Source organism: Populus euphratica, unplaced genomic scaffold (genome assembly GCF_000495115.2).
Source record: "Populus euphratica unplaced genomic scaffold, PopEup_1.0 scaffold149.1, whole genome shotgun sequence".
NCBI lineage: Eukaryota > Viridiplantae > Streptophyta > Magnoliopsida > Malpighiales > Salicaceae > Populus > Populus euphratica.
The window spans coordinates 322,253-348,911 of record NW_011499946.1 but is presented as its reverse complement, the minus strand read 5'-3'; the positions used below and the strand labels follow the sequence as shown (position 1 = coordinate 348,911).

General features: G+C 32.2%; 3 protein-coding genes across 6 annotated transcripts; all 3 read left to right on the top strand.

Moving 5' to 3' along the window:
* Positions 1-4,804: 4,804 nt before the first annotated feature.
* On the top strand, positions 4,805-8,261 carry LOC105137561 (pfkB-like carbohydrate kinase family protein). Of its 2 annotated transcripts, none has more exons than XM_011043344.1 (7): positions 4,805-5,013; positions 5,571-5,779; positions 6,066-6,278; positions 6,372-6,569; positions 6,720-6,860; positions 7,532-7,648; positions 7,944-8,261. In XM_011043344.1, exons 1-7 carry the CDS (start codon positions 4,992-4,994, stop codon positions 8,079-8,081), a joined length of 1,038 nt encoding a protein of 345 aa, XP_011041646.1. In that variant the 5' UTR covers positions 4,805-4,991; the 3' UTR covers positions 8,082-8,261. The 2 variants fall into 2 exon arrangements, with proteins under 2 accessions (XP_011041646.1, XP_011041647.1); XM_011043345.1 differs by lacking the exon at positions 4,805-5,013 and adding an exon at positions 5,022-5,133.
* A 1,147-nt stretch (positions 8,262-9,408) lies between these two features.
* LOC105137560 (junctophilin-like protein) lies at positions 9,409-14,067 on the top strand. Of its 3 annotated transcripts, none has more exons than XR_844617.1 (8): positions 9,409-9,693; positions 9,794-9,825; positions 10,311-10,408; positions 10,512-10,594; positions 12,075-12,152; positions 12,241-12,342; positions 12,911-13,640; positions 13,736-14,067. XR_844617.1 is itself a non-coding variant. In XM_011043343.1 (7 exons), the coding sequence occupies exons 1-7, from the start codon at positions 9,598-9,600 to the stop codon at positions 13,199-13,201; spliced, it is 780 nt and encodes a 259-aa protein (XP_011041645.1). In that variant the 5' UTR covers positions 9,409-9,597; the 3' UTR covers positions 13,202-14,067. The 3 variants fall into 3 exon arrangements, 1 of the variants encoding a protein (XP_011041645.1); XR_844618.1 differs by having other exon boundaries at positions 12,911-13,818; positions 13,919-14,067; XM_011043343.1 differs by having other exon boundaries at positions 12,911-14,067.
* Positions 14,068-20,941: 6,874 nt separating this feature from the next.
* On the top strand, positions 20,942-24,216 carry LOC105137559 (uncharacterized). The gene is made up of 4 exons (XM_011043342.1): positions 20,942-21,383; positions 21,469-21,554; positions 21,718-22,866; positions 22,983-24,216. The coding sequence occupies exons 1-4, from the start codon at positions 21,134-21,136 to the stop codon at positions 23,709-23,711; spliced, it is 2,214 nt and encodes a 737-aa protein (XP_011041644.1). The 5' UTR covers positions 20,942-21,133; the 3' UTR covers positions 23,712-24,216.
* Positions 24,217-26,659: the final 2,443 nt, after the last annotated feature.

The window sequence follows — 26,659 nt, the reverse complement described above, 5'->3', positions numbered from 1 at the left end:
AAAACCCAATGGATCTAAATGGGTCTTTTAAAAGAAAGACTAATATGAAAGACAATATACAATGCAAGTTTTAAGGAATATGAATATTCAATTTTGATGGTATAATCAATAGAGTCGATTTTATAAAAAAAAAAAAAAAAAACTAATCTCCATCATTGCAGGCTATACGTCTATGTAGTTTTTTTTTACTTGACAATTGTATTAGTGAAAAGAGTAAATTATCATCTTTATTTTATCCTGGCAACTTCACTTTTTGTTAGCATCTATTTGGAACTTAATTGGCTCAATTCTAACCCTTAGGATTCTTCATTATTAATTGATCATCTTTGAAGAATCATGGAATAGTCTGACTAACTTCTTCGATAAGTAAATTGGTTGAAAATATTAATTATATATAGGGTAATTTTTATGACGATGGTGATGATGAAATAACCTTTTATTAATTTGTATATAAAAATTAATAGTTTTTTTATACAATAACGTACAAACAAACTGCATGCTACCACGTCCTTCTTGCTAAAACAGTCAAACCCCTCGGATCATCCAGAGAAAGGCGAGGACAGCAACATATATGTTGAAACAATTGTCTCGATTACTTCGGGAGGGATACGTCATTAATGGCTCATGCAGTCGGAGTTGTGAAAATCAAAAGTCTTGAACATTTAGGTTGCGTTTGTTTATTCTTATCATTTGTATTTGTGGTGTAAAAAATATAGTAGGCATTTGATAATATGTTAAACTATGTTTTATATTGTGGGGCTTATTAAATAATTAATTTTAAAATGTATTTTTTATATGTTTTTTTAATTGAGTTTTGTAAAATTTTATTTATTTTTGCATTTTAAAAATATTTTTTTTTAAAATTTAATTCTTTTTAATTTTTTTTATTTCAAATTAATTTTTTTTTATTTTCAGATCATTTTAATGTACTGATGTCAAAAATAATTTAAAAAATAAAAATTATCTTGATGCATTTTCAAATAAAAAACACTTTTAAAAAATAATAACAACCAACCATTTTATACATGTTTTTTATTATACATAAACCTCAAATATAATTTTTACCAAACATGTATTTAAATTCAACTAATCACAGCTAGTTATATTTTTTAAAAACTTATTTTTTTAAAATTATAATCACAAAAGCTAACTAAAAAACAAATAGTCTTGGATGATTGTTATAGTTAAATAGTGATTTTTTCACAAACAAATTATATTGATAGTTTGGTAATTGTTTTAATGAATCAACACGATATATTTAGATCTAGAAAAAAGTTTACTTGAATTAATCAAGATAGTGATTTAAAAAGATAATAATATAATATTTGATTATTAAATTGACTTTAATTTTTTTTCAAGTGATTTTATAATTAGTTTTATTGTGATGAAGGATTTTGTTATTTATCAAACTGTTAGATCTTTCAAAATTAGGCTAAGAAATTGTTGTTTATGGTAATTTTGTTATTTTTCCTAGATTTTTTTTAGATTTATTATTTTATTTTAGGTTTTGTGTTGTTGTTTGTTTTTTTAGTAGAAATATGACTTTTCAATGTATATAAAGGTCTCGTATGCCTCAAAAGAAACTAATACTATTAGATTTATTTTTCAGGAAATAAAACTGTAAATTTAAAATTTATAACTCTTTTTAATCAATAAAATTCTATATCTTTTGTAACTGTTAATGTTTTTCTAACTTGTTCTTGCATCATTGACACTTGTTAGAGGGTTGTCTTACATCATAGACACAACATTAGTTTACCTTACATTTTAATGATTTTTAAAAATTAATTTTGATTTTTTATATTTATTTTTCTATGCATTGAGAAGATTTAATTATTTTTTTATATTATTGTTGGTGTTCAGGTTAACTTGTATATATCGTGACTAATTTTACGGGCCTTAAAATTAACAACCATATAAATCTTTAGTGGTATTGAGATTTATAAGACTCATACTAGTGATTTTCAGCGAGTAAATTTAAAGTCTAATCAGTTAAGTTACATCTTTTAAAATTTAAAACCTTTAATTTTTACCATCCATCAATTAGTGTACTTCAAATTACCAAGATTTTTCAAGTTGGAACAACAAAGGCCTATTTTATGCAAGCATGAAGGGGGTATGCTAAATTCATAAAAATAGGTTTTTGTTTTCGTTTCCATAATTAAATATGTTTATATTTATATTTATATTATATGGTTTCGAAATAAAAACCAAATGTTACCATGCATCAAGGGATAAAGGAAATATAAGATCCCAGTTTCAATAAATATATCTCTTGGGATAATAATTTCCTTGGAGGAAACTTGTTCATATACATAAGGTTTTTTTTTTTATCTTAAAAAAAAAGAAAAAAAACGCTGCTTGTGCCACCCATAAATATTGAAAACCATTGGCGGACGGTGGCAACCTTTGTGCGCCGACAAAAACGACGCGTTTCTTTAGTTTCTAAATTTTAACGTGTGGTCCATCCAATACATAAACTGGCATGCAGGGTTGACCCGGTATTGGCCTCTCCTAAATCAGTCTTGATCGGAAAAATAAAAATAAAAATAAATAATGTTTTGACTGGCTTTCTCTACCTGCGATCAAACTATAACTTATATATATTATTGAATAAAATTTTAAAACTATAGCTTTAGCACTGAGTCTTTTCAACAAATCAACCCAAAACATGTTTTAAAATTAGAACAGCATGCAACTTGGTGATACTTTCCAGCTAATACTATGATGCAGGGATCCAATTTCTATTCATTGATGTGGTCATTCAAGATGTCATGAAGGTTCACTCCATCAGAATCTACACATGCTTAATTTGATCCCTCCAATGTTATACTTGACCGACCCGTCCCAGATTAGCAATTAGATTCAAAGCCCGATGATTTAGACCCTAAGATTGAGAGCATGTTTGGAAGTGTGGTTGTGTTGCTTTTCAAATAGCTTTTCGTGTCAAAATACATGCCAACGATATTTTTTTATTTTTTAAAAATTATTTTTGATATCAGCACATTAAAATGATTTGAAAACATTAAAAACATATTAATTTGAAGTTAATAAAAAAATAAAAAATTTTCAAATTTTTTCAAAAGCGCTTTTGAAACGCAGAAACAAACAGGCTCTCGAAATTGTGATATAATAGTGTTGTTACTTGGTATTTTTTAAAGTATTTTTTATCAGAAAAATATTAAAATAATATTTTTTATTTTAAAAAATTAATTTTGATATCAACATATCAAAACAATGAAAAAACACCATAAAAATTAATTTTAAACAAAAAAATAAAATAAAATTTAAATTGTTTTTGAAAATGTTTTTAAAATAATAAAATAATTTAAAATAATAGAACAAACTGGCTTTGAGATCTCTACATTGCTGTGCACCTATTAGAAACATAAAATTCAGGATGCTTCTATGTAAATAAATAAATATATTTAAATTTTTTATATGATGTTTTATTAAGTTGTTTAAATTTAAATTCAAATTGAGTGCATATAATTTAATATATGGTACAAATGATAATAATTTATTAATTTATTTCTGTCACTCGATCCAAATAATTGTATTTAAGATAATGAGGTTAGGCAGATAATAAAAGTATTCAGATCAACAAAAACAATGCAATCTATTCATTTAAATATATATACATATGTTACTAAATAATTATATGATTAAAGCACTACTATGAAATCTGGATTAGTTTAATGGTTGACTGGCTAATCCATAATCTCAATTGGTATATATTAATTAAAAAACATGAAAAAAATTAACTTATCATGTCCCAATAAAAAACATTAAGTTAATTCATGTCCTAATTAATTAGGGTAAAACTTAATAAAAAAATTATAAATTGTTTTAAAAACCATTTTTTATTATTTTTTATTAACACGTATGTCTAGGTCAATTTACACATATGTAAATTAATTTTATAAATTCTGAAATTAATAATTAAATAAATTTTTAATAATTCTAAAATTTATAAACTTATATTAGTTTTTATTTTAAATGAACTCGGATCTTGTACTATATTAAGCCCAGGTTTTAAAATCAAAATAAAAAGGAAAGGAAAGAATGAAAAGTTATCTTTTCATCCTTAATTGGTGTGCTGCTCTCTCCGTTAACGTGCCCCGTTCAACGATCCTTCAAGAGATTGTAAGTTTACAAATCTTCAAAAACAATGTACTCTATTCATTTATATATTTATATTTTATTTTTATATGTTCCTAAATAATTATATTAGTAAAGCATTAAGGTATATATTTTTTAAAATATTTCAAATCACCATTATAAAATTTGTTGAGTCAACTCCCATGTATATAGTTAATGAAAAAATAGGAAAATAATTTACCTAACCTATCTCCATCAAAAACTCAAGTTAATTAATGAACTAATTAAATAAACTGGGATTTATTTTTAGGTTTAGTAAGGATTAAGTTTTAAAATTAAAAAATAAATCTTTTTATTATTTAAATAGTATTTAAAAATATAATAAATATTATTTTTATTTCTAGGTTTAGTCGGGTTTTAAAATAATAAATAAAATATTTTTTCATTATTAAGACAATATTTAAAATTGAGAGAGGGATTGATTTTAAAAATATTTTTTTATTTTGAAATATATTAATAATATTTAAAATTGAGAGAGAGATTGATTTTTTTTAAAAAATTATTTTGCAATATATTAAATTAATATTTTTTATTTTTTTAAAAAATTATTTTTAATATTAAAATATCATAACAATAAAAAAATAATTTTATTTTAAATAAAACTTTTTAAAAGTATGTTTTTCACCGAAAAAGAACACGCCTGGACTCACAGTGTCAACTTGCCCCTTTGAACGATCCTCCACGGGGGTGGACGTTCACAACAAAACAACCACCTCCATCTTAGCTCTCCTCGGCTCCTCTTCTTTATAACCCACCCAAACACACTACACAAAATCTCCTCCTCCTTCTTTCCATCTTTTTTCTTGATTCTTGGTTTTAACGTTTGTTAAATGGCCGAGGATCACGTTTCATGTAAGCCTCGTTTGTTTCATTTCTTTTGAAAGTTGTTGCTTTCTTGATTGATCAAGACTGTGTTTCTTGTTTCTTTGTTTTCGTGTATTTTTCAATGATTTTTTATCTGGACTTGAGCAGGTTTTGTGTTTCTCTCTCTCTCTCACTTTTTTTAATCTTTGTGTGTATGATTCTTGATGTTGGTTTTCTTGTTTTATGTTTAATAGATCTTTTTTTTATGCCTTAAATCTTGTAGAAAAGATCTTCTTTTTCATCTTGTTCAATGAAGTTGGTATATACTATCTTATAGTGCTTTACAGGGGCCGCCTCTGAAAATGAGAGGGTGGAATTTTTGAATTTATCAATGAGTATTGATTTGTGATCTAATCAAGATTGCAACTTTGTGTTAAATTACAGTTATTTGGAATTATTTCAGTTTGAATCTGATTTAAAGAGAATTTCTTTCCATGGGAATAGCATAGGGAGTTATGGTTTTACTATTGGCTCCAATTTGGTGAGTGTTATTGCATTTATTTATATGTAGATTGTTCTGATATCAAGCAATTGGAAATGTGTAGGTGATTCTAATGATCATGCATCGAATATGAAAGGAGCGAACGACTCGCTAGTTGTTTGTTTTGGGGAAATGTTGATTGACTTTGTACCGACAGTTGCTGGGGTTTCATTAGCTGAAGCACCTGCTTTCAAGAAGGCTCCTGGTGGTGCTCCTGCTAATGTGGCTGTTGGTATATCAAAACTAGGTGGTTCATCAGCTTTTATGGGCAAGGTGCATTTGAATATAGTTTTTTGATTACTTGTTTGGGTCATGGCTTGCTGTTGTAGCGCATACCTAAGACCTGGGTAGTTTGTCTTCATTTGGTGTTTTCGGCATCGAGTAAATGAAGCCTAAACTTTTGGCCAAATGGTATTTTGTACTTCCGCACTAAACTGTCTGTTGCAGGATCTCGGCCCCCTGTTTTTTTTATTTTAATGTTAACAATTTTGGTGTCTATGAATCCTTACTTTTTATATAGGCATGGTCTTAATTCTACTTCTCTGACCTTTTATTGCAGCTTGGTGATGATGAATTTGGGTATATGCTATCTGACATTTTGAAACAAAACAATGTGGGTAATTCTGGCGTGCGATTTGATTCCACTGCAAGGACTGCTCTGGCATTTGTTACCCTTAGAGCTGATGGTGAACGTGAATTCTTGTTTTTCCGTCATCCAAGTGCAGACATGCTTCTTCGAGAATCAGAATTAGACATAAACCTCCTTGAGCAGGTCTATTTTCTCTTTTGGTTTTAGTAAGAAGATGGAGCATATTAGAGCATATTGCACAAGATTTTCAAACTCTTAAAATTGTATTGATTGCAGGCCAGGATCTTTCATTATGGATCGATTAGTTTGATTTCAGAACCTTGCAGGTCAAGTCAATTTGCAGCAATGAGAATTGCCAAAAAGTCTGGCAGCATCCTTTCTTACGATCCAAATTTGAGATTAGCATTGTGGCCATCAGCAGAGGCTGCTCGGGAAGGCATAATGAGTATATGGGATCAAGCTGATGTTATTAAGGTGTGGTCGAAGTTGAAAAACTATGGAATTTATATATCGTTGTGTGAGCTAAAAATACTAGCTCAAATTTGTTATTTGGAAGTGAAACAATTGCAAGCATTTCATTATAATATATTTGGAACTCATTGTGTTAATTATATGGAATTGTAGATAAGTGAGGAAGAAATAACATTCTTAACTGGATGTGATGATCCTAATGATGATAAAGTGGTCTTGGACAAGCTTTTTCATCCCAATCTGAAGCTTTTGATTGTAACTGAAGGGTCAAAGGGTTGTCGATACTACACCAAGGTAACCTTACTGATTATTATTGCCTAATAATCTTCATGTCAAACATCAATGGTCAAATTAAATGCAGGATCTAGATTCTAATCTACCCTGAATTCTATACCAGGCAAACTCCAAAAAGTCCCTTTAGTGTTTTTAGGAGAGGCTATCTGTTAAAACTACTCATCCTCTTTGTTTTTATTGTTGGTGATGTTAGTTCATGTTAGCTAAGGACCTAAAGTAACTAACCATTTGGTGAAAAGAAACAAGCTATTAGTCTTGGTTATTGTGTTTGGATAACATTTAAATCATATTAATAACTGATGTTCTGTTCCAATCTCTGTTATAATCTTTTAAGAAACGTCAGTCATCGATGTCCTACCAGATGATTTGCGGATAAATGTTTTTTTGCTGAATTTCTTCAATAATGACAGAATGCAAGTACTGAAGTCGGAACCTTACAAAGTGAATGATCTGAATGAATCTGGGGAGCCGTTTGATATGTAGGTGTATCTAATGCAAAATTACTTATAGGTCTTGGTGGTTTAGGTGCTTGATAGTCAGTAAAACCTTTTGAAACTGTGAAAAATGAATTGTAACTGCAGCACTGCTAGTAGGTGGTTACTTTCAGATATGATATGATTTGATATTCCGATGTGGTACTAGAATTGACAATCAACAAAAAACCAATGCAGGAATTCAAAGGCTGGGTTCCTGGTGTTAAGGTGAAACCCGTTGACACAACTGGTGCGGGTGATGCTTTTGTTGGTGGGATGTTGAGCAACCTAGCTTCTAACCTAAATCTATTTGAGGTACGTGTGTAGCTGCATACAAAATCAGAATGGTTTAGAACCTTTTCTCCCATTGTTTATTTTGAAATCTTTCAATCAATATAACTTCAAGTGGATTTCATAAAACCTTCAGAATGTTCCTTTGCTGCAAAACAGAACAGAATCTTACGTTACGAGTCTAGACACCATTTGTATTGAAACTGTGCGAATAAGCTTGCACTTGAGCAGTATTAATATTTCCCAAAATATAATGTCATTGTAAGAACTCCTAATTCAACCTTAACCCCTAACTGTCCCCTTCCCTCCTTTCATGCAGGATGAGAAGCTATTAAGAGAAGCTCTTCTATTTGCAAATGCCTGCGGTGCTGTGACAGTAACAGAGAGAGGTGCTATCCCTGCACTACCCACGAAAGATGCTGTCCTTAAACTCTTAGGGAAAGTCCCTGCAAGATGAAAAGCTTAGACATAAATCAGTCCTTGACGTTCTCTCTTTTATGAAGTTGTAGTAGTTCAAATTCGTTGCATAGCACCTAGGGTTTTTGCTTGCTGTATTTCTCTTCCACGCTCATGAACCCAAAAGGTTGTAATAGATTAGGTTATTTAATAAAATCAATGACCTCAAATCTTGTCTCAACATGATCAGATGAACTGCAACTCAATCCCGTGCTCGAGTTGTTTTGCACATAGCAGCTATGGCCTCTAGATCAAAAGCGTGATAACTTTCTTTTCTACCCATGCTTGTTATAATCGTTCCATCTGACCAATCTATGGCTTAAGACATTCGGAAGATGGAATAAATCTTCGAGCACGGCGATGGCCAAATAACCAAAAGTGATCAAGATCAAGAATATGCGAAAGTTTCTTCTTTTTTTAAAAAAAAACTGGGATATACTGAAGATTTGTTTGTGTTTTAAATGTATGTTTTAAAAAATTTAATTTTTTTATTTTAAATTAATATTTTTTATTTTTATATGTGTTGATATTAAAAATAATTTTTAAAAAATAATTATTACTATAGTGGTGTAAAATCCGAGAGTGATTTCACATAAATTCCCAAAAATTGCTGCATCTGCATCGCTTTCTCTTATCCCACGTGCCTATAACATGCAGGGCACAGAAGTCAAGGAGGTCCAGTGCTCCTCACGATTGATGTGGCTCACGTTACACAACTCTCCATCCAATAAGCAATTTAGGTATTGCACATAATTAAATTTTCTGTCAAGTACATTTTCACCCTCGTAAATTCACCAATTTTCCACTTCAAACCTTATCGTTCAAGATTTTTCAATATTTATTTTTTTAACATCCACAAGAATCAATAGTTGAATACAAACTAAAAAAAACGTAAAAGAAAAGCACATGAACAATCTATGAGCTTCGGCTTCTCAATCTAGCACCATAACATCCTTCTTATAACAAAAACCTGGTATAAATACAAGAATGACATTGAGCAATTTTCTTCACTTCTACCTCCAGATTATGGATTCTTAAATCAAATTCTAACACCCCAACAGATAAATGAAAAGGGTAGCGGGAGAAAAATACAAAAAAAAAAAAAACAAGAAGATAAAGCTTCAAGAAAGTCAATGAAACCCTAGAAAAAGAAGTGATTTAGTACGATGAGATTAGTGATTTAGAATACTATCTTAACAACAACAATAAAAAATTAAATTTTAAAGTACTAGAAGTGTAACGTTCTAGATCTGAGGACCAAAATCAAATTTTGCCCTTGGAATGTTTTTAACAACTTGGGGACAGAGACTTCCACGGCGTAATTTCAAACCGATTTCCAACCCGAAATATCGGCCACCGAAACACTCTCCCTAAATAATTAAAAAAAGGCAAATAGCAGAAATAAATCAGTGATTTTTCTTTTTTTTTAAGTTTCAGAGTTTGTTTAATTGATAATTACTCGAATTTTTTGGTGAGAAATCACACATTACTTCCCAAAGGGAAACAGGAAGAAAGAAATGTCGTCTTCCACTAATCCGTCGACGATGCTTAAACCGGAGATCGGACCTGACGGTCTTCCTCGAGAAGCTCCGGTCATTGCCTACACAGAGAAGGTATCTCTCCTTTCCTCTATCTTTTGATAATTACTAGAATTTATCTATCGAGTATTCGAATTTGAATAATTGTAATTTTTTATTTATTTTTGAATGATAGATAATCGAAGAAGAGCAACTTCAATTAAGGAAGTAAGTTTTACATTTCTCGTTTATTTAGATCTGTAATTATCTTTTGATAATGAGAAAATGTAGTGACCTTAATGTGTTCATTTAGTGTTTTAATCTTTTACTGAGAAAAAATTAGAAAAAAAAAATATTTGATGTAGTCTGTTTTGATTATCGGATTCGAGAAAAATAGTTGCTGTTGTTGTTCACCAAGTTTAGTAGAATTTATTTATTTTAAGAAATTTGAAGGGAAAAAAAAAGATGAAGTTATTAGAATTTTATTTATGAATTTTTTTGGTACTTCTTTTATTTTTTAATCTGTTTCTGAGAAAGAAAAGGATTAGAAGAAAAAAAATTAATTTGGTGAGGCCTGTTTTGATGATTGGATTCGAGAAAATTAGTTGTTGGTCGCTAAGTTTAGTAGAATTTAATTCTTTTAAGAATATTGAAAAAGAAAAGTTAGTTATTAGAACTTTATTTATGAATTTGTTTGGTAATTTTTGTGTTAGATATATTGAGGAAAATTATTCGAAGATTCGTGATGTAGAGCGAGAGCTAGGGAATCTTACGTTAGAGATGAAACTAACAGCTGGACCTAAGAAAGCAGGTTGGTATGTATGTTTCCATACAGTCGTTTTTACTCTTGTTTATAGTAATTTTGCTGACTTTAATGTTGGTTTTGTGGATGGTGGTGTGTGGATGAAATTAAGCGCTTGAACATCTGAGGAAGAAGATAGAAATGTCAACAGAAAGAATTCGTGTTGCTAAGTTGAAGGAAGAAGAAGCATGGAAGGTTTGCTGCTTTTCATGGCGAGAACTCAGTAGTTTTTATTGATAATAATAATAGTTGCATTTGAATGATTTAGTACAAAGTGGATAGCATGATTTCCGGATGCCAAAAATGGATTGTTGATGTGTTTGGTAGAATGTAATGTTGGGTCGTAGAATTTAATGTTGGGTGATGGAAGAAGAAAGTGATAACTGTTTCCTTCTTCAGTTGCGTTACACTGTGTTCTGCATATTTTCTTCTTTCATTGCATTACCTTTTTCAACCAAATTTAGCCTCAATTATTTGAAACTAAGAAACCTTTACATTAAAGTAGAGGAAACTTTAAGATTAGAACTGGTCTAGCATGTCCATATTATCTTGAACACGACTGATATAATGGGATGAAGTTTTTAGCTAAGAACTCAATGTTGAACAATGATAGGGCTATACATATCAATGCTTTTTGGTTGTGGGTGAAGACACCGCAACCACGCATGCACCAAATCTTTTTTTGTTTTGTTTTTGTTTTTCTCGGACAGATAAATATTAATTTGATGTGGAAATTAGATATTACAAAAAAAGAATAAGGTACCTTCCAATATAAGTACAGCAAAAGAAGAAAATGCAAACACCTTCTGCCTTCAGCCCCTTCAAAAATCCACTGAACTTGAAAAAGGCCACACAAAAGGAAAAAAAATCAAAGGTCATTTCTGTTTTGCTAAGTGAAGAGGTGCTCTTTAAGCACTAGTTTCTGTTGCTTTTGGGATCATTGGATGTTATTGATTGCCCTGAGATGGAAATGTACTATTTGGCTCATGATTTTCTGGCTGCACACAATGGCAGTTTGTTAGATATTTTGTTGTTAATACATTAATGTTGTTGATAAATTGAATAAATCAAAAGGTCATTTCTGTTTGCTAAATGAAGAGGTGCTCTTTAAGCACTAGTTTCTGTTGATTTTGGAATCGTTGATTGCCCTGAGATGGAAATGTACTATTTGGCTCATGATTTTCTTGCTTCACACAATGGGAGTTTGTTAGATATTTTGTTGTTAATACATTAATGTTGTTGATAAATTGAATAAATCAAAGTCATTTTGGTTTTTGTAAATGAAGAGGTGCTCTTTAAGCACTAGTTTCTGTTGATTTTGGAATCATTGATTGCCCTGAGATGGAAATGTACTATTTGGCTCATGATTTTCTTTCTGCACACAATGGGAGTTTGTTAGATATTTTGTTGTTAATACATTAATGTTGTTGATAAATTGAATAAATCAAAGTCATTTTGGTTTTTGTAAATGAAGAGGTGCTCTTTAAGCACTAGTTTCTGTTGATTTTGGAATCATTGATTGCCCTGAGATGGAAATGTACTATTTGGCTCATGATTTTCTTTCTGCACACAATGGGAGTTTGTTAGATATTTTGTTGTTGATAAATTAATGTTGTTGATGAATTGAATTTCCTTTTTCATTTGATATGATGTGGATGTTATTGGCTGTCTCTAGGCCTTGGAAGCAGCAACAAAAGTTGTGAAGGAAGAGGAAGAAATTAAGCAGAAGTTGTGTGAAGACTTAAATCAGCTGGTAAGGATCTTCTATGAATGAAGATGTGAATTTTGCTACTCCTTAACATTTGTTGGATTTTCTCAATTCAATTTAATATATTGAGCAGGTTCAAGAAAGCAGTCACTCTCAGTTTTCTAGACTTGAAGAATTAAAAAGACGTCTGGAAGCCTTAAACCCGAGTAGAGCATCTATGTCTTCTCCTCCTCATGTAAGCACTCTTTTTATCTATTTATCTATGGATGCATGTAGTGAGTTGCTTGGACAACACTCTCATGGCCTACAGTCACATGGATTTTTCATGGTCATGGGTCAACCACTGCACTTTCTTTAGGAGTGCGCTGTGCATGTGTAAAAAGGTACTGTTTATGTGCGTGCAACTTACTTAGCCAAAGGAGGCAGTGAAGGGTTATTGCTATTTTCTTAGTGTAGAAGATGACAATAAACATGCTAAGAAACAGCATCTGATACTGGCGATTTGGAAATTTGTATTTGGACATATGCACAGGAACTCAATTGAGACATTTTAGGCTTTGAAATTGTTTTGGACTGCACTAAAATGAAAATTTTATTTTATAACACCTGGTGTGTTCTGAAAGTGACTGCCCTTAAGGAGGCTAATGTTCTAGAATGTTTCATGTACTGTCATGATTTGGCTGCATTTCTCGTGTCCATTGCATCAAGCTATTCCCCTGTGTGCTAGTATGGGCATATACTGATATACACATTGCATTTCAGTAGAGAAATTGTTGAAAGTTTGCACTTGTGGTCATCCACAGGATGCAAAACCAATGGGACCTGCATCAAACAGCCCCGTTCAAGATGCCTCAATTCCACTTTCAACAGCTCCTGATGCTGGAGTCGCTGAAATTGCACATAACCAAGCAAATGGGGGAAACGTCCAAGTCACAAATGGGAAAAATCAACAGCCTAATGTTGAGGGATTAGGAGGAAAGAAAAAGGTCCATTTCGAAGGAAGGGGAAGGGGAATTGGGGCTGTTCCCAAGGGTAGAGGACCTGCCCAACCTGGCTGGACAGGGGCAGGATTTGATGTAGATGGTAGAAGCTAGAATCAAGATTTCAAGCGCTCCTCCTATACGGAAACTGTGAGACAAGCACTCCTACTTTGCTCTACCGAGAATATTCTTTATTCCATATATGCTGGTTGATTTTTCTCACTGTATTTATTAAATTGGATATAGCTTGTTGATATAGATAATTAAATCTGACTTTGTGAACTTCACATTGCTACTTAACCCTTGCGCCATCAATTCATCCTTCAAGGAAGTATGGTTCAAGAATATTTCTTGTTCCTCGCTTTTCAACTGGCCAAAGCTGTGAACTGAAACTCTAGACTCTCCTTTTCCTTCGGCATGTAGGTTAATATTTTCTGCCCATGTATTCTCTCACCTGTCCACAATCTGTTGATAAAGAAGTGTTATTTGATCTGACTTGCCACCATTGCTTCACTTATGTCTTAAATAGGGTCCTTCGATATTGTTTTCCCATGTAAAACAAACATTTTTCCTCGTTCTCACTTTTCTACTGGACATAGCCGTAAGCTGAAATCTCTACACTCCTCCTTTCCCTTCATATGTTGCTAGATGTTTGAAGTGCTTTTGGATCTGACTTCCTTGGCCTGCTTTGCTCGGGTTACAAATGGAGTCCTTCAACCAAGAACAGCATGGTTAAATTTTCTTTCTTCTTTTCAGCATTCCTTATCATTTCATTTTTGACCCTTCGGAGACTACCAATAAAAAATTTACATTTTACTGTCAAGAACGCAGGAAAGAAGAGGTGGGCTTTGAATTGAATAGTTGAAATCTCATCACCTCTGCAGTCGGTAATAAAAATCCTACGCTCTGAAACTGGGTCCTTTTCTAGTGTCCTCTATGTAATCATGCAGTTGTTTGACACAGAATGCAGCGTTTCCAAATCCTTCCTTTTCCTCTTCCATCTAGCACTTGGCATTATCTGTTTCTTATTGCCCATTTTAAGATTCCAGAATTTGTTCTCTTCTTGAACTACTCATTTGCTTCTTCACTTTCATCATGCATTCTGAGAAAGCATTATTGAATTCACATGCACAAGTCTTTCAACTAATCATTGCGTATGTATATATATTTTAGTTCTAAATTGCCCTTAGGCAGCACAAAACCGAGTTTGAAAATCCTAGGAATGTTGCTCTCTTCAGCACAGTTATTAAACCCAATCTACTATCGACTCAATACAAGGCCTGAATCATGGGATGGTTAGTTAATCAAGATTAATCTAGATTATTTCAAAAAAAGAATTAAAAAAGTCAAAATTATGTTGTTTTGGAAGAAAAAAAAAACTCAAAAGGTTTTGACTAGAGAACCTGTTTTTTTTTTTTTTTAATCTTATCGGATCACACGTGGTCTATTTTCCTTTCTATTTTTTTGTGAAGCTCGGTGGAGGCCAACTCTTCAGTTGACCAGTCGGGCTGGTTTTGATGTCATAGGAGTGCTCTTGAGCTGCATCATGTTACCACATATTATTTTCAATTGCAGGCCATTAGAGGTAAATAAGTAAATTTTCAGTATATAAATTCTAGTGCTCAGTCATCGTCAAAGCAAAAATCCACCGGAAATGAGGGGTGGTCTTGTTGAAGCAACTACCAAACTGTACTGGGGATCAGGTGACCATGTGAGCATATAATATACTACCAGCTTCTTCATCTGCTTCTACTGTGGGTGGGATTGATACTAAGACAGCATACGTTTGTGTACAGCAACACATGACTTGACTTGATTGATCTATTCATCTTTATGTGGTCTGAGTGGTTGGTGTCCTAATCTGCAAATCTGTCATGCCGCTTTTAATCCTTCATGGTACGAATGACTGTTCATCTAGAAGAAATTCATACTGTTTCAAATTCAAACTTCGAGGTGCAGTTTCATGAAAAATTATAATCTTGGGCGTTACCACCACAATGCTGGCATGGAAAAATAAGGGTGATGCTGCTGCGTATTCAAATCGATAGTTTTATTGAATTTGTCGTTTTATTTTAGGCTCCTTTCCTTTCAGCGCCGCATTAACCTTGTGGCTGGAGCTGAGCTGCCTAGAAATGCCGGTCCAAATGATTGCCGGTGTTATGGGCTAGGGAAGGTGCCCAACTATAGTCATTCAACTTGTCCTTCCTAGTAGGATGATTTGAAAAACTTGAAATTTGGAGTTCAGTTTAATAGATGTTGATTCGGTTAACCTTTGTTTTTGTATTTTAAAAATATTTAATTTTTTTATTTTTTTTTATTTTAAATCAATATATTTTTTTATTTTTTTATATTATTTTGATGTATTGATTTTAAAAATAATTTGTAAGTAATAATAAAAAATATTATTTTGATATATTTTTAAGTAAAATTACATTGAAAAGCAACCGTAACTACACTCTCAAATAGGCTAGTTAAATTAAATTTGGTGGGGTTAAAAGTAAAAATATAGAAAAAATAAAAATAAAAAATATTATTTTAATAAAAAATTTGATTGAGTTAATTTTTTTATTAAGATTTTTATTTATAAAAATTCTTCTTAAATAAAATGAATCTAACAAACATGTCAAACTTATAAAATTTAGATTTAGTTGTCAATCAAATCTAAGATAATATTGGTTTAATAAAATTGTCAATTTCAAGGGCCCTTTGATCTTTTCCTTTAGTTTTTTTTGTAATTACCAAGGAAATCAAGGGCATTTTTATCTTTTAATATATATTAAATCTTATTTAATTATAGAAAATTATTTACGCGTGCAATTCAAGCACTACCTGTGAGAGGTTTTGTGCCCTTTGAATGGCACATGTGATGCTTTCTGATGTTATAAAATGCCTTTTCACCATATTATTAGATAGGTCATTGTTGATTTTTCTCTCCGTATGATATATGTCAATAGTAGTGAAACTATTTATTATTCGCCAGCCTTTCTTTGTTTTTTTAATTGTCATTTTTTTAGATTTTTTTATATAATTGATTAATTTTTCTGATTGTATTTTTCAACATTTGATTTATTGTGGATTGGATTTCACTATTTTTTCATGTATCCTGTTTCAATGTAATAACCTTATTCATGAGTTTGAAAAATTAATGCATGTCGATGTCCTTTATTTTTAATTTTATTATTTGATATTAGTTTTTTTTTAAATAGCGCTGTAATTTTTTTTAATTTTTTTTATTAGATTATCTCAGTTTTATAATTTAGACCGTGAGTTTTGCGATATGCCTTCTTATTACCCAGGTTACATGTCTATCACATTATTTTGAATAAACTTGAGCCGGTTTTTTATCTTTTTTTCTTTCTATATGTACTTCCTAAGGGTATTTTTTTTCAAGTTCTTGTGGTTTTTTTTATATAAAAAAATCTTTTTATTAATTTAAAAATAAAAAATAAAATAAATTCTCCTAATTAAAACTAACTCATTAAATTCAGTTGGGACTATAACCCAATTCATCCATTTATTTAAAACGTAATTGCATCATCTAAATATTTTTTTACACTAAAAAATATGGACCCACAAGAAAACGTGTGCTCTTTGTATAGTTAGTAACTAGCAGTAAGAGATGGTGGAAGCTGCATGAAATTTGAATTTCAATATATAATGTAGTGCCGATAAAGGCAGGTGATTTCTGGTTTGGCATTTAAACCTACGTCTAATTAATTACACCAAACTTGCTCTGCCATCTGACTCCTAGCAACAAAGTTATTGAATTCTTCTGCTCTTTGTATATTGATTAAATGATTAAAAGCCAAAAGCCATCTTCTGTTGTTTATGTTTTCAAAAACTAAGGTTTGCCCTAGGTACTAACCCTCCAAAATAAAGGCTAGCTAGTTTCACAAGCCGTTCTCTTCCCTTCTATTCAAGAAACTGGTCCCGTGAACAAGGAAATATTGGTGGGTTGGGTCTCTAGCTACTTAGAGCATTTGGCCATTGAAGGACTCCAACTCTGTGGAGATGTATTGGAATTACGTAGACACCAAATGGTGGATCAAGAAGTGACAGCGGCTAGGGCCGTCGTGTTTTCCATTCAAAATCTCTGCTGGCAGCCTAATTTCCGCCATTAACACGTAATTCTGCAAGAGGGCAGAAATCCACACCACCAGTCCAACATAGAAGACTTGCCTACCTATATTAATCAGTCACTTTCTGTCAAATAAACGAGGTAAAATAAATACATTGAATATTGGCCTCATTGAGGTTATGGTCCTCACACTGCTAGGCTTTTTTTTTTTTTGGTAAAGTACCATGCCACTGTTTGTATGTAAATGCTTCTGTTCTTGCATCGATTTGTGGAATAGCAAATCTTAGTGCTTGACATGACATGATTTGGCTATGTTCTTGAGTATTAATTATTTATCATCAATGTGAAGTCTTAATTTCAAAAACAATGTGTCATCTTTGCCTATTGTTGATCCTCTATACCACGGCTCCAAGTAAAAGTTCCTTTATATTTATGAATTTGGCTTGTCAAGAAGTTCATCGGACCTTAGACTACATAAAGGCAACAGTTCTTGTTTATTTTGGATTTTTTATTATTAGCTAAATTAAGGTTGCGATCACTAAATATTTCAAAATAAAAAAATAGATATAAAAAAGATAAAAATATATTTTATTAAATTGAAAGACACAAAAATATAAAATAAATTTGTTTATAAAACAATTCTAAAATAAATTTGTATACTTTTAAAACAGGAAGTATATAAAAACATATCATATCTATCTCTACTATTTATGTCTTTTTTATATTATTACAATAACTAAACACTATTTAAATAAACAACTGTCTTACCAGTAGATCTAATATATAGTTCTTATTTACTTTGAAGATGCTCAATGATTTTGGTAATTAAGCTAGGTAAATTATCATCTCTTTTTAATTACATGTGAGAAGTTCATCAATTAAACACCTAAAATTAACAATAATGATATGTTAATTGTACATTAATCAATCCAAAACTTGTTTGTGGTTTAATGAAACCTCTTGGTTGGAGGGAAGAGAATAATTCAAATGAATTTGAGTATCTCCAAAAACACAGCTAGCAACCTATCATAACATTTTATTTTATTTCTTGTTTCCTGTTAGGTACAAGGAACAAATCCATGGTTGCAGCTCAACAAATATACATACAAGTAAGAAACAAATTGGAAAAGTTGTCCTGGAGCTGGAGGCGCTTGTCTAAAAAGCAAAAGCAATTATTTGGTGGCATTTTTCGTGAAAATAGAAATCTCCTGTTTCATTGATTCTTTCTCACCCCTTCAATATAAAGGATATGTTAGTTGTAATTGATTTCCCTTGCTAGCGAGGACATGTACAATACCAAGCTAGCTAGTGAGTAGTGACACATCAAGGAAAGAATATAAATAATTTGAAGGCATATAATTTTGTGGTCCTGTGTAGCCTTGTGGAATGAGCTAGCAAGAGCCTGTAAGCTGCAAATGGACAAACCCTAATCTCAGTGAAGTAGGATTTTATCGAACAGTTCCTATATAGAGAGATGGCCCTGATCAATGGCATGGCCACTATGTCTGGGAAACAGCCTTCCAATTCACATGATGGGCAAAAGTGTATCAATTTTGGTCCCCCACTACGTGCTCAAACGCATTGTTTTGAAATTATAATCAACAACATCGTAGATAGAGGTTTAATCCTATCATCTATGCGTACATTTTATCATTCTCATCCCTCCATGTTTTTCTTTGCAACTTTGTAACTTTTAGTGAAGAATGTCTTGTACTATGTTGAACCTAATTGCGGTGTCTTACACACTAAAATGTGCAAAATGATCCCTGTCTTTCTGGGACAGCATAGTTCACATGGCATGCCTATGCTGCACTGTTGACGAGAGCACAGGGGGTAACGGAACTCTAGCTAGGCAGAAGTTTCAAAGCTTGTAGTAAGTAGTAAGTACTAAACTAGGTGGTAGGAATGTTGTTTGATCCTAAAGTCTTGCTAATCCACACACTAAGAGCATAATTAATTAATCTCTGATCATTAATTTTCTTGAAGAAACAGCAGAGTTGGCCCAAGATCAGGCTCCCCTTAGCCCTCTCAAGAAGAAGGATTGAAATGATCTGGCCTAACTATGATTATTAATGTAGCCAGACTCTTGAAACACGTATAAAATTACAAATTAATGCCATCCACAGAGTTTACCTCCAGATTTTCAACACAGAGGTAATAACTACAATTTCACAAAAACATCTAGTGGGTTCCGTTTAACATGGAAACCTAAAATAACGAAAACTTATTAATTAAGAACACTCGCAAACTAATCGGCACGTACGTTGTACTTTAGGAGGCTTATTGCACGTGTAATCGGAGGCATAGTAATGTGTGGATGAGGACTTGTAGGTGGATCGGCATGTTATTTTAGATCCAACATAAAACATTGTCCTTCCAAGTTTTTTTTTTTTGAAAAAACTAAAATAATATCGCTTTAAATAAAAATATTTAAAAAAATTATTTTGAATTTGAACAAACAATATTCGAGTTTAATTAAGTTAATTTTTAAAATAATTTCTTAAAAAAATCAGTTTTAAATCTACAAGTAGTATACTGGATGAGGTACAAGTAAATATTCGTTACTGCTTTTGTTTTCAAAATAAAATAAATTGCAAGATAAAACGTCATTACATGAAACTTAAGAGTCATTTTGCAGATCCCCACGAAACCACCTTGTATGGAGTATTTTAAAACCTCAGGGGTTACTGTAATGGGAATCACATTGTAAACAGAGCTCCTCAGAGACAGAAAGGGATAGTGAGAGATAGAGACAGGGAGAGAGAGAGAGAGAGGTGCGTGGTCATATCGTCATCCTCTAACAAAACTCAATTCCCAAGGGGAGAAAGCGAGATGGAGGGGGAGAGAGAGAGAGAAGTCAGAGGTGGTCTGGTAAAACTTGGGACCGAGTGTTAAGAAAGGAGATAAAGTAGTCGGGAAAAAAAAAATACACTCACACACACACTTTTCAAAACCCACGAACCCACCATTTTGTTGCTCATTTAATTCCTCAGTCAAAAATCAAATCAAAATGGGTGGTCCTATATTTCGTCACATCCATCCCTCTACTTTACAACTATTAACATTATGGTCCTTGTTACAGTAACTATGTTACCTTCAGTCTATATGATTAGTTCAAATATTTTCAGAACACGAGCGTTTAAACTTTAAATATATATACAAATATTTTTTTATACATGTAATTAAGAAATTGTATAGTCGAATCTTTATTAATATGTCTAGTGTAGGTAAAATATTGTATAATTGTAAAACATATAGTTTATTTTACTTTCCTGGTCTCTTCAATTTTATGGAAACAACAAGATCCAAAATATTCTATGTAATCTTCTTATCATGTCAACCTGGATAAGTGAAATGTTTGTGTGTATTTGATAATGAGATGCAAGAGTGTTTTTTAATTAAAATACATTAAATTAATTTTTTTAATTTTTTATATCAATACATCAAAAGGTATTAATTTAATGTTTTTTTAAATAAAAATAGATTGAAAAATATTTTAAAAAATAAATACAACCACATAAATAACACACTCTAAAAAGTTCCTAACAGTATAGCCTTCAAAATTATTTCATGTTTTCTTAACTAGTTGAGGGAGAGAAGAAAAAACCATAATGGAGACACCAGCATTCTTATTTCTCAATGATCATGAAGTAGAAAAAAGAGGTGGAAGGACCATAGTAAACAAATGTCAAATGTAGAGGGACTGAACATACAATTAACCTAAAATCAACTATTGTTGTTGGACTTGATTTATATGCTTCAATTATCCAGTCTTTCCGCTTCTGCATCAATTTGCTTCCTACAACCTGTTCAAGCTCCTCTCTCTCTCTCTCTCTCTCTCATCTGTAACTCCTACTGCTAATTCTTGTAATCATCACCCTCATTTTCTTATTGTTTTTTACCAAACAATATCTCTGTTTCTTGTGTAAATTCAAAGCAAAGGCAAAAGATAGAAACTTTTACTAGACATGGGAAAGGAATGGTATTACTGGGGTGGTGGGAAAACCTCCAAGAAAGGTGGTGGTGGTGTTGGTGGTGAAGGTGGAAGAGAAGGAGAGAAAGATAGTGCTAATTTATCTACTGGTTGCATGTGTGCTGTTTTCCAGTTGTTTGATTTCCATCATCAGTTTCAGTTTCCTCTAAACCATGAACAACAGTCTTCTAATTTACTTCAGCCCAACTCTTTCCTTCCTCTTGAGGATCCTCCTATCCCTAAAGGTAGCTCCTTTTACTTTTCCCTGTCTCTTCTTCTTTCTTTCTTTTTTGTAGCAACTTTGAGTAATGGGGTTTTGTTCTAATTTAGATTTTGAAGCACCAAGGAATAGCTTGGAATTGGAAGAGGAGGAGCCTTCATTGCCATCGTCAAAAGATGAAATTTTTTATATCCCTGTAAGATTTAGTACCATGTCATCTAGCTAGCTACCTCTCGTATTTCTTTTTCAAAGACTTTCTTTCTTTAGGGCTTGTAATCACCATTTTCTTTTTCTAAGATTCTTGATTTAGTGAAGTTAGTGATGATCTTATGCTTTTCTTGTTGAAAAAATTGATCCAGATGGGCATTCAAATCAAAACAAAAGGAGTTCCAAATGATTCATCTTCATCAGAAATCAGCTCTTCACCGGGGACCAAGACACCAAATTTGGTAGCTAGACTTATGGGCCTTGATCTTCTTCCTGATCATCTTACCTCCTCACCAAGCCACTCTTCTTCATCAACTCTTGGCACACCAAACCTCCCTCCAAAATCCCATTTTCAGTACCATCATTGCAGACCTCAACAACCACCTCACCGTAGCAAAAGAAGTAGCCCTCGAAATTGTACTTTGGACCATGATTTTTCAGGCACTCGTTCTTTGCCTGAGACACCAAGAATATCATCAGCTAGAAGATCAGATGTAGAACACCGTTTGTCACTTCAAATCAACAAAGAAAATGCTGGTGAAGACTTAGTTCTCCCTCGTTTCTCATCTTTGAAAAGAAAAGAGCTGAAAGTTGAAGATGAGAATAGAAGTCCAGGCCACTATGCAAGGCAAATTGTGAAGCAAGTTAAAGAAAGTGTAAGCAGGAAAGCTGGTTTGGATATTACAAACACAGTAATAAATAGAGAGCAAACCAGAAGAAGAGATCAAGAGCTTGAGCTTGTTAGCCAATACAAGTCCAAGAAAACTCTCTCCAAAGCTCCAAGTACCACCAAAACGGTTGGTGCTTCAGGTAATAGTCCAGGCAAGCATTCTGCGAACACAACTTCTTTCTCGCCAAGACTGAAATTCTTGGAACCCAAAAACAAGCCAATCACAACTCTACCTTGCAAGGACCACAATAGTATTTCTCATTCTCAAAAACCCCCATCACTTCTGTCACAAAATACCAAACCTTCAACAAAGCCAGATTTACCTAAGATCATGCAGGATCAACACCAGCACCAGCAGAGACCTTTCAAGAAGTGCAACAAAGTGACTGAAGAAAAATTTGGTCCACCTACACCACCAAGATTCGTCAAGAAACCTCTAAAAACATCACATATTATCAGAACCAAGCAAGAAGAGCCATTTGTCAGTTCAACATCAGCTAGAGAAACCAATATTCCTGACAAGAAATGCAAGAAAAAACCATTATCAAATGACCTTAACATCTCTCTCCCAGCTCTCCTTCCTGTCAAGAAAGACCCTACTCCTCCTGCTACAAAAATCCCTCAAAAACAGGTACACTTTCCCTTCATTTTCTCCCAAATTTTTAGTCATAATATAATTCATATTTTGCTTATTTTTGAAGAAATGAAATGAAAATAATGTTTTTTCCTTCCTTGCATGCGTTATAGGTATCAAATGCTGCTCAAGAATCGAAATGGTGCTCACAGTTATCTAGTTGTTCGAGCCAGTCGTACAAACAACCACAAGCGACGTGCAGGCTCGATGCCCGAGAAGACAACAATGATGATAGGTCTAATAACGGTGTCGCCACCAATATCATCACCACCGGAGATGGAGCCGCAGAAGAATATGAGTACATTAGTAGAATACTAAAACGTACTGGCATAGACAAAGATACCCCAGTGTCTTTCACTAGGTGGTTTTCTCCGTCTCATCCTCTGGACCCTTCAACTTTTTACTACCTAGAACATTTTACCACACCAGCCTCTACTACCACCTGCCAAGCTCGTCAAGCCATGGACCGTCGATGCAATCGAAAATTATTGTTCAATCTTGTTGACGAAATTTTGGTCGACATCTTACGTCCATACATCAACGTGAAACCTTGGAGTAGAAGTGCTAGATTTGGCTTATGTACTCGGAGTTTTCTCCTTAGTCAAATGAATGGGTCGCATTTGGTTCACATGTTATGTACAAAGCTTAGGAGCTTCCCTTGCGCTGACTGTCATGACCTCGAAGACATTGATGGGTTAATAGACAAAGATCTGCCCCAGTTGATGAAGGATCAAAGTGAGATTGCATTTGTAGAAGAAGGAGAAGGCATTGTGATGGAAATAGAGAAGGAGATTGTGGAAACATTAATACATGAAACGGCTTGGATTTTTTATAGACATTGAAGTGGCGGCATAACCATAACGTATACATTTGACTAGAGCAATCGGGGTTGCTCTAGTCGTGGAAGAGAGACAAGAGAGCAGAAGGATCACATGGGTTATTCACGTGAGGAGATGCTATGTGTTAAAGGGTGATAATGTGGGGTATCCAAACTCAAGATTGGGACTTGTAAAGAAGAGGTTTGAGGTCTACACGTGGAGATATAAACTCTTTCTCCGACAACAACACACTTACTATCTCATTGGGTCTTAAAAGAAAACAACTATTAACAGAGGAATCCATTACCCTAACCCACCCTCCATCTAGCTTTGTAAAAGTATATATAGTGTATAGTGTATCACCTTTTCTTTCTTTATCTGTTGTCGCTCTTTTTAATCTTAAAAAGGATGGGTTCTTAGTAGTGATCCCGTTACGGTTTTTGCAGTCAGCTCTGTATTTATTCAGATTGTTGTCAGATGGATCATCATGATGTGCATGATTATTAAGTTTCTTTCACTCTTAGTGATCAATTGCTTCTTGCCTTTTTACCCTCCTTTTGTTTTTACTATCTTTTTGGAGATAAGTCCACAGTCCAGTACTGAAATTGAAAACCAGCAACCCTTTGGTGTTTGACTCGAGTCCTGTTTATGAGCCATAATGTTGATCTTGACTACATGTTACGAGCATGGAAAATAAATTATGTGGTGGTGGTGGTAAAAGAAATTTTATGATGCTAACTTTTTAACTATTCGTATTTATTTTCAAAAGAGAGGGGAAAATAAAAATAAAATATTTTTATTATTTTTTATGAATAATAATGTCTAATGTTTTAGCTCTATCGTTATTATTCTTTGTTATGTGTTGATTCTTGTAATGTAATTTTGATTTTCTCGTGTAATAATGTATCATTTGATGCATACATTATAAACATAAAAGCTATTATAATTGGATTGTTATTAATGTGGCTTTTCTTACTTAAAATATATATTTTTTAGATATTTCATGAGAAAAGGAACAATCATATTTTGGATTATATAGAAGAAATAATTAAGCAGGCAAAGAGAAATGACTACTATTATAATTTATGAACCAGAAAATCTGAAGTCACGCCATGAAATGAAAAGAGATTTACCATTCTAACACATATTGGTAAAAGTTTGGTATAATAACATATATAAGAAAAGTTTTAGAAAAATATCATATTTAGAACACAATAATGTTCCTGAATATTGATTTTGTACACAATTACTATTATCAATAGTGTTTTGAGAAAATCATCTAGTAAGTGATCTAATAGTAAGAGTTTAGGATCAAGGGGTTTGCTCTCCCTCTGATTTCAAGTTCAAGTTTTATGGTTACTGATATGATGGTCACTAGAGGTTTACATGGTTATTAACTTCAAGGCCCATGTAATTAGTTAAGAAGCGAGCAAACTGACCCGGACACCCATGTAAATAAAAAAAATTAGTGGTTTGAAAAGTATAGCTCAATTGATCAAGCTCTAAATTTACTCCCTAGATATCACCAGTTCAAATCTCACAAACTTTAGGGCCACTATTAGCTTATATGGTTGTTAAATTTAGGGCCTATAAGATTAATCGAGTTCCTTGTAAGCTGGCCTGAATACTCACATTAATAAAAAAAAATGATTGTGTAGTTATGTCTCATGCAAATTAATTCATATATACAAAAATAAATCTAAAATCTAATGAAAATCCAAAACAAAAATATGAGATTAAATATTCAATTGCAAGAAAGAAAAATAGCGTTGCATGAGAGAGAAATGCAGAAAAAAATGAAAAAAATAATAATTTATTAGGGCTTTGTTTTTTACACACTCAATACTATTTAAAAGATATCAAAAAGGCAATTCTAACACGATCTTGAAAAACCACTAAATAAGATCATAATTGATTAAGAGTTTTTTTTATATTAATTTAAAGTTAGAATCATTTAGAAGTCTTCTAAGATATAGTTAGAGTTATCCTATCAAGAATTTCTAACAGTATTAGGTTTGTCAAAAATAAAGCATTGATGTGTCCTTGTTGAATATTATTTCATTTTTTTTTTCTCATTTCTCTCTCCCTTGCCTCATTATTTATTTTCTTTTCTCATTTCTCTCTCCCTTGCCTCATCAACTTATATTTTTTTATTATTATTACTAGTATTGAATCTTGAATTTTATTTCTTAATCATTGAATGTTTATAAAATCTTAAATTGATTTTTGTATATATAAAATTAATTTGCATGAATTTCAACTTTTAACTAAATAACTGTAAAATTACAGTTGTGTTAAAAGTTGATATTAAGAATTGTTATTATATTCAAAATATGTTATTTAAAAAAAAATTCTAATCATGTGTAATTTTTTCAAAACCTTACACAAAAGTGTCATTTAAAAAAAAATCCAAGAAAAGAAACGAAATTGAAAACTTGTAACGTAGCTATATTCACTTTTTAAGATAGATTTGGATCGGATTTCATGGAAGTTTGAGTTTCTAAAAGTGCAGAAAAGTGAAAAAGGCAATTACTTAAAAAGATGGTCTTGCATGGACCCGAGACGTCCATCTTTATGCGGGCGTGAACTTTAAAGCCTCTTTAAACTCGTGATTGCTATTAACTACATTATAAATTATATTTTTTTTTATTATTTTATTTTCTTTTTATTTATGTGGAGTATCCGGGTCAACTTGCGCGCACCATGACTAATCCCCACGGCCCACTGAATACCCTGCAAACCCAGCAGGCAGGATTTTATAAAGTTTTTTGTAGCTTGATTCCTTTTTGCTTAGAGTTTAGCGATGAGAGGATTGGTTTTTATTTCTAAGTTATTTTTGTAATTTTTTTTTTAATATGTTAGTTTGGATCGACTTAAAATAGAGTTTATAAGATTCGTGAATTATTTTTATAATAAATTTTATATTTTTATACGATAAATTCATATGACATGACTATTAATTTCTTTCATCA